The sequence below is a fragment of the Hyalella azteca genome, unplaced genomic scaffold (genome assembly GCF_000764305.2).
Source record: "Hyalella azteca isolate HAZT.00-mixed unplaced genomic scaffold, Hazt_2.0.2 contig14238, whole genome shotgun sequence".
NCBI classification, from domain to species: domain Eukaryota; kingdom Metazoa; phylum Arthropoda; class Malacostraca; order Amphipoda; family Hyalellidae; genus Hyalella; species Hyalella azteca.
Genome location: NW_025944129.1, coordinates 2822 through 11484, shown reverse-complemented (window position 1 = coordinate 11484; position 8663 = coordinate 2822). Strand labels below are relative to the sequence as shown.

At 39.9% G+C, this 8663-nt stretch overlaps 1 protein-coding gene across 1 annotated transcript; it reads left to right on the top strand.

Annotated features, from left to right (window-relative positions):
- The first annotated feature begins 1267 nt into the window (after nt 1–1267).
- On the top strand, nt 1268–3191 carry LOC108674589. The gene is made up of 3 exons (XM_018162553.2): nt 1268–1302; nt 1942–2116; nt 2738–3191. Exons 1-3 carry the CDS (start codon nt 1285–1287, stop codon nt 3025–3027), a joined length of 483 nt encoding a protein of 160 aa, XP_018018042.1. The 5' UTR covers nt 1268–1284; the 3' UTR covers nt 3028–3191.
- Nucleotides 3192–8663: the final 5472 nt, after the last annotated feature.

Here is an 8663-nt window from a genome sequence, read left to right as displayed (position 1 = left end):
TACACTGTGGGGCCAGCAATTCCTTTGAACCAATACTCTGTAAGAATTATTTGTAACGTGATCCTCCATTCATGAAATCATCTGTAACTTTAAACAATTGATATTTTAGTTGAGATTATTCTTAAATGTCCAAACTGTTTCCTCAGGAAGTGGAGAAAATCTACTTGGCCGCGGGCAGCACTCGCTGAACGTAACAAATCCCAGTCAAGTACCAGGGGCTAACAGGGCAGACTCACCGTCAGAGGAATCTGTTGATATGGAAGGCAAGATTTGGGTTTCGTTTCTTTTCTTGAAATCGATATATTTTCATGTTTTAATGTTAATGCTGTACAGAAAGGTTTGATAAATTTTTGTTGGCAAGGGCGACTGTTTTACATTGATAATTTAATTCTGCTTTATGTGGAGCTGAAGGCAAAACTTTGAATCCTTTTAAATAAAAACTAGTCTCATTGTTGAAGGCCTAAGTCTGCGGAAGATTTCAGATGTTGCATTATGTGACCCAGGAAAAATTCAAAGTTTTTAGCATGAGTAATACTGAGATGAATGTTTTTGTGTGTATTAGTGCGGTATGATAATGTACTCTTTCACAATGGCTCATCGTTGATTGGCTTAAACGTTATACCTGTGCCTCCAATGCTGAATGCTGTCTAAAGCTATGCTGTCCAAAGCCCAAATCAATCTCTTACAGGGTTTTAATATGATCGTTGAAAAACTATATGAGTTCCATTGATTTTAGAAAGCTGGTTCATTTTTTCTATGCGCAATAATGGAGAAATTATTGTAAATGCAAGGTCTTCATTTCCGCTTTGTTTAAAATTGAAATTTTCTAGGCGAATAATTTTCCTCAACTGCAAGACCACTCATCATCAGAAGTGGGCCGTCCGCAAGGAATAATGAGTACCCTTGCCAAAAGGTTTGTCAATATATATGCTGTATACACTATTAAATATTGCAGAACAGTGGCATAAGCACCTAATTCGACATGTTTGAATCATTTAATAATTTTTGTGCGTTCCAAAAAAATAGTTTGGTTTGAGATTGAAAAGTTTTTCTCTGGCGATTTTTACAAAAGTATGAAACTAACGAAGACATTTCTACAGATCGTGTACTTGCTGTCCTGACCACACGCAGAATATCTTGGCCACTCTCAGTTCCCTGAAGTCCATGTGCACAGATACAAATATGGTGGTCAACGAACTACGTGGTAGGCTTCCTGCCAATGCACAACCTTTGGCTTGGCCTAACCGCTGTCCTGCGTCGACCCTCGAAGAACTGGATGAGTTGATGTCAACTGAGGAGTTGGTGAGTTTAGTTAATATTGCACTGAAAGAGTTGATAAAAAAGCCAAGACAAACTCTAAGGAAATTTGTTGTATGATGCAGTCCAGAGCATTGTCAACTATATTTTTTAAAGTATCTGTTGAAAGCAACGTTGTTACTAACCATTTTCTTTTCGCGCAGGAACGTTAGACTTATTACTACCCTACCACAATTATGCTTGCATATTGTCCATTTCATTTGATATCTTCATAATAGCGTGGGTCTAGGTGGCTTCTGAACCCCGCTGTTTGGTATTGTAAATTTGCCTAGCATAAGAACTCAGTTTTAATGTGCAGTTATGCCAGTTCGAAGTACAGAAACACAACCAAGTTGTTCCTTCTAGATAACATTATCAGTGCATCGAGTATTTACCCAGTGACCTTCGATTCACACTAGATGCAAATGTAACACATTCGTAAATTTTATCGGATTAGATTTAACAATCGATTACTTTCTAAGCTATTGTTATATTATGTTTGAGATGAATTCCGGAGATTTTGGAAATGTACTTATGCGGACCAAACACAACATTCTAAAAGAAAATCTGGAAATTGAGTTACAAGTTATTCACTTTAGTATGTGACTTATATTTCCGGGTTAAAATATTTTCAACATTTATCAGATTGAGAGGCTGGCTGGGGCCGAGCGGTCGTCGCTTCAGGCCACTGTAAGGGGGATGTTGAAGCTTATGATTACCAAGGACGTTGCCCTACGCTTCTCCTTCACCGGAATGGACTGTCGACGTCAAAAAACAAAAGAAAGCTTCAAAAATCACGCAGCATACGAGAGGATAATGGGTAAGCTATAAGATAAGTAATTACTGGAACCATATTGACATATTATGAACATTGCAAAGGTTGCTAATATCTAGAAACATAAGAAACTTGTTGCCCTGCTTTACTATGGTCCATTGAAACTGTGAACTTTCAAAATAACATCTAAGGTTGCTCTTGACGCGCAACCAAAGTTCCCTTTTCTTTCTATGAAAATCACAATTGATTTGGACGCTAAAAGAAGACATCACTTGCGTGGTACGGCCCCCTATGAATTATTGTTTGTGTATTCAAAAATGCACTTTGTGGTTGGCGGATGACGAGCTGTTGGCATATTCGTATCTACGAACCGCGGCTTTCACGAATCGCAGGGTATTTTAATCGTTAATAATCTTAATTGCTAAAACAGCAAGCTCCTGGCACCCCAATTTCTTGAGATCCTGTTGTAGCTCCGGACTATCAAAGATTGACTCGTCCACTAGCGCGACCTGCTTCTAATTCCTTAATATTCCATGCTGGCGCAATCACAAGATCCGCTATATACTTTTTGTATTGACAACATCGTTCACAGATTATTATTAACCCTGCTTCTTTCTTTTCAGTTTATAGTCAACCCAGGCAGTTACTTTCTTTCATATTTTACAGTCGCTCTGAAGCAAACTAGATTCGATAGTGCGAGAAGACCTGAAGTTAACCGAGCTATCATGAATGCGCTCAAAAACGTACCTGACTGGGAAGGAGGGAGAGACCACCGCGTTAGAAGAAGAGTTCCTCTAAGACGGAATGAATCATCTTCAACTTCGACAATCGAAATGCAAGAAAATGCCGAAAATTCTAACCGCATTTCGGCCACTCTAAGACGCTCACCTAGGCAACACAATGCTACTCCCATACACAGTGTTTTTTCTAAAGCCGTCAGGCTCCTTGAACTGTAATCAACTATGGAACTCTGAATATGGAACATTCTTCAATAATACGATAGCGATACAGCCCGTTAAGTAATGAAATTTTCCAAAATGAAATTGACTATATTTTTTGTTTGTCATTAGTTGTGATGCTGTAGAAACGTATTCTTTTGCCATCTATATTTTGTAAATTTTGCGTAATAAAACATAGGCTATATGTGGGAGAATGTAGAATGAGCCATAGGCTATTTTGATGAAACTTTGGGTCCATGCTTCAGGAGGCCTGCATGCTCGTGTTAGTTCATGTAATTTCCAATTCTACAGAAACTCCATTCTTGTGGCTGTACGGGGCTATGCTTTAATGATTATTTTTAAAAATTTATAGTGACGTGAACCTCAAACATGAGTATTATAAATAACTCTGTATTAGTTCCAAAATCCAGCCAAAAGTTTGTTATTTTTAGATAAATCATTTTTAATTCAGCTGGTTCTGAATATATGTATAGCTATTTCAGCGTTTATGAGGCCGTAGGCCTGTCGCCGATTCTCAACATCGCAGAACATTCACAGCATTTTGCGGTCTCGAACTCGCAACTCACTGCTACAATTCTGCTGTGCTTAACCGCCCGGCCTCCTTGCCGATTCTGACCAGAAACTGGCGCACAGAGCTGGGATCAAACCCGCGCCTCTCTGCGCCTATCTTGGTACTCTGAACTGTAACCACTGAGGAAATATTTTGCAGGAGAAATCGTAATGTAAAGCAAAGTGCAGGACCACGATCAAGTTTTACGATCACGATCTACACTAGTTCGCATGCAAAGTTTCATCAAAATCTGTTCAGTATTTGGGGGCATTTCTTGGTGCCGCGAACTGACGCGCCGGGCGCCCGCTTCTCGGGGGCGGCGAGCGCAGGACGAGACGCAAGAACCGAACTCTCACTCAGATAAATGAACAGGTCGCATTGTCCAATTACTGGCCCACTTTCTTGCTCACAGCATGAGCAGAGAGCGGACGTAGCACTGATACGCCCTTTTGCCGGGTCAAACTAAGTTAGGATGACCAACAAATATGCATCTGATTAGAAATAAGAATATAAATTATACATAAAACATATGATTATTAGGAGGTGAGGATTATAGGATGTGTTAGGATGCACGAGGAATACGAAATAGGGGAGGAACGCGGGCCGTCTAGGGAAAAGTCTAGAGCGGGTTGCGCGGTACCGGCGGGACTATTTAAGCCGAACGTTCGGACTGCGGCAAGTTCCTTGTTGGAGGTTGAGTCATCCGGCCGTAGTGGTGGGACCAAACTGATGGTCGGTGCAGTGATCCGAAGACGAATTACGACGGTATAGAGCTTCTCTTTTCTTGGAGCAAACGTCCTGCACGGAAGAGATTTATTTCATCCTCGTATTTATCGCGATACCACATGATTATGCGTCGAGTTAGTGTTTTACCACGTAACTTCATGACAATAACCTGAATACACAAAAAAAATGAATGGAACTATTGGTTTAATCGGTTAATAATGCGATTAAGTCCTTTCTGGTATTAGCTAACTCTATATGTAAAAATTCATGCTATTTGAATGAGCTTTCGGTATCCCTCCTCCTTCCTGTCCCTCCACCCTCCTCCTCTCTTTGCCTCCTCAACGCTTGAATCATTACCACCGGCATAATCAATGTAAGCCGAGGACATTTTACGACACTTGTGTGGAGATTTAATTGTCCTCATTGACCGCCGCTCGATGTCCGGAGAAGCGGAGGCCATGCCGTCCGTAGACTGCTTGGACGCGAGTTCAAGTGGATAAAAAATGCCCAGGTCGACGCGTTTGCGAGGTGCCTGCGGCAAACGGCCGCAATCAAGGAGGGAATTTCGAACTGGTTTATTACCTTCAGTAGAATAAGTGTTTCCAACGATTGAAAAACATCCATTATGTGTTCTAGTCCTAATTTTCTACAGTAACCTAAGCAAGTATGCTTAGTATTTAATTTGAAGCAAGAAAAATTACTTGCAATCTGACGGTTTTGCTGTATTGTCCATCAACCAATTCCTGTCCATTTTTCAACTATCGGCTTGCTTTAGGGTAATGAACGCTAAAAACATTACTCCACACCTGTGCATGGTAAGAGTCGGTCATTACACTCACGTAAGAGAAGTATCACGAGAAGGTTTCCTCATGTGATTGCAAGTTGGCTGTTAATTAGGCAGACAAGCACGAAAGAATTTAATTGACGAGCTAATTGAAACCTTGTATATGTCGTTACGAATGACGTAAAATGGAATAGACCCCTTGACTGCTTGAAGACCTGTTAAAATAAATATTATCATTAACTGTCTGTATTTTAAGTAATAAACAATACAGTATTACGGTAATGCAGAAATTAATTGCACGGATTCATATTCATTTGGCCTAGCGCATTCCTATTTGTTTCTAGGTTCATCATGAAGGAAATGACCGAGAGCTTGAGGCGAACGTGATTTTACCTTCGTAGAATCTAGAATCACAAATCAGAAGTCACAAATTAATACATTGAAAGCACAGAACAAAATTAAAAACCTAAATTTACAAGTAATAGACTGAGCAAAAAAAAGGGCCCAGTTTGAATTCAGTTGCTAGCTCCTATCCCCTTGAAATTGTTAATAGATAGTTTTTTTTGCTCCGTCTATTACCTGTAAATTTAGGTTTTTAATTTTGTTCTGTGCTTTCAATGTATTAATTTGTGACTTCTGATTTGTGATTCTAGATTCTACGAACTGACGATGGAGCTGGTATCCGAAACGTTTTCTATAAAGATATGAATTTTTGTGGACTTTTCTTTGCTTTTAAATTCTTTGTTATTTTGCGATTTAAGCAAACAAGTGATATAAATTCAAAATGAGCGTAGTTGCAGGCGCCAACGCTCATTATCTATCCTGGCCTTATAAGCGCCTGTTATAACGATAAAGAAATGACTGTAATGTGTTCGAACGTGGTCAAATCCATGCCAAATCGTGCTTAGATACGTATAAAAGCAATAGGAGGTCATATCCCTTATTAATTATATCATCTTTTGTACCATTGACGTGTTTTTTGTACATGAAACTAAAATTCAGCCAAAATTTGTCTTCTGCCAAAATTAATTTGCACGGCACTGCAGGATGAAGAGTATGCGGGGGGGGNGGGGGGGGGGGGGGAAGCGAGAAAAGACCCTCCAAATGAAGGGAAAACGATAGGTGTCCAAAAAAGTAGCTCTATAGGCGATGGTCATTTGTAATATAAATATATAGTTATTTTTCCAAAACTATTTGAGTTAAAAATTTCCTAAAGTTCGTTTTTAAGTTTTCTTTAAATGTTATTTTTTCGTTTTTTTCAATAAATTCATACGAACCAATGCGCAAATAAAAGCGTTTTGCAGGCGAGTATAAAATGCCATCAATATCGGAAATTTTTTAACGCTTTTCCTACCCACACGCTCCCATAACTTAAGTGAATTCTGAACTTGCGACCAGGTTTGATATTTCATGTCACATAAATAATGACAACAAAAATCGTGGGAGAGATAGTCTATTTTCGTAGAAATTCCTTAGGCGACAGCAAAGGAAACTACCGGAGTCCCGCAGCCTCCATAGCTCTTCTGGAACTTGAACGAGGCTCGACAAATGATCCAAAGTAGAATGAGTTTTTCAGATGAAATAAATGTTGCAATTTTTGTCTTTTTGGAAAGTTCTTCTTGCCAACTCAATTACTGCTGAGTTACTAACGAATTACTCAGTTGAATTATTGTTGTTTTACTCAGCTGGTAATTACTACTGAATTACCCAACTAAATTAGTTGACGGCAATGAGTCATGATACGTCGCTTCCTCCACTTACACTGAGGCCAGTTAGGGCTCTTCACTTTTGCTTCTTTACTTCATCATAGAGTCTGCTAGTATGATTAAAATATCAATAGTCTAAAATAACAACATTTCCTGAAATATTAAGCTCAGAAGGATCCATTGCTCCTGCTATTGCTCCATCTTCATTCGTTCAGTGTAGCTACCGGCCTTCACCCACATCACCAACGCCCCGCCAACACCTTCCTCATCACCAACGCTCCTCCATCTCCATCATCCAGAGAAAAGCTTCCAAGCTCAGCTGGTGGAATTGATTGGCGATACGAAGGTAGATAATAAGAGAAAGCTTAACACAGGAGCCAATTCAGAGTGTAGAATGTAAAAAGCATGACCCTACGTTCTGTAAAGTGTGAGGTTGCCAACAAACGTTATCATGCCCGGCCTGATAAGCGGCCTCTTGCTTATCATGCAGCGCAGCTCAGGGCGTTTGCATAAAAAAAATTTTCAGATCCCGACAATATCCCGACACGATATGTATCCTGGATACGCGCCCCAACAGCCCATATATATTGCAGTGCCAGGCGTCAAACGCACAAACTCTGACAAATATATATTAAATTTGCAATTTTAATTAACCCTTGCCGTGCGACGCCGAAATTATTCAATTTTTCACTCTGAGACACATTTGCAATACTTTAATTGAAATCTTTATCTCGTGTACCTACAGGCATGGAAGACTTCAGTGAGGAGAACTCCTGGGACGAGTCCTGACCAAAGGCATCAATTCAATTCACGTTCTTTCTTGTATGATTCATTAGTTCATTGGTGTTCTTTCAATTCCCGTTCCTCATAAATTTATTAACTTCTCAAATGAATAAACTAATTTGCTGGCACGCGTTCACGGGACGACCGCGCGTCAGGAGCCTCTTGCTGCGCTATCTCGGATGACGGACACGCGGCGCTGATAACAGCGTGGCGGGGCTTGGCGACTATAAATATATAGCTGCGTTTGTGGTAAGAAATTCAGACGATAACATTTTTCAGGAGTAAATAAATGTTAAAATCTGCTGTTAACAAATTGAAAGTGTGATGATCAAAGTCACTTAATTAACATAGCAGAAATTCTGATCTCTGATACATATTTATTGTGGATAACAAAATCTGTGACGGCAGATAAATCGCCTCGGCGAAGTGAAAAAAAAACAAGCGACAGAGTCTCTCTGGTTTTGCGGCTGAAAAACGTTAGCATTTTCTGGAATAAAATATTAGCACAAAAATGATTGATTGTGGAATGAGGGCTACGGTTGAACTAAGTATTTCAGTTTCGTTTTGCACCAAATTTTGCACTCCAAGGTCATATCACCACTTATCAAACTTCAGTACAGAAAATTTAAATACAATCTAACAGCGTTTCGAATATTCCTCAAACATTTTCATCATTTCCTTCCACAGTAGAAACAGCACTCATTTTACAAATTTCCTACAGGAGACTTTGCAAATGATGGAAGCCATAAAAGTTGAGATTAATACTATGCTGGATGCAACACTAGCTTTAGAGGTATGGACGTTTTAAGTAAAACCAAACGTGCACCAGAAGGTACGTAGTTGCAGGCACTGACACTTGTTATCTTCTCCGGCCTGATAAGCGGCCTCCTGCTTATCTCGCCGCGCAGCTCAGGCGCTGCAATTAACTTACACAGTGGCAGGGCTCGGAAATGCTCTATTAGTGGGCGAGTACGACTAATTTCCAAACCCGTCATTACGTAACGCGGTAATAATAATAAAGCAATTAAACGGTAAAGAGAGACCCGTGCAAACACGCTTTTTTCACAGAACATGAAGCTCCAAG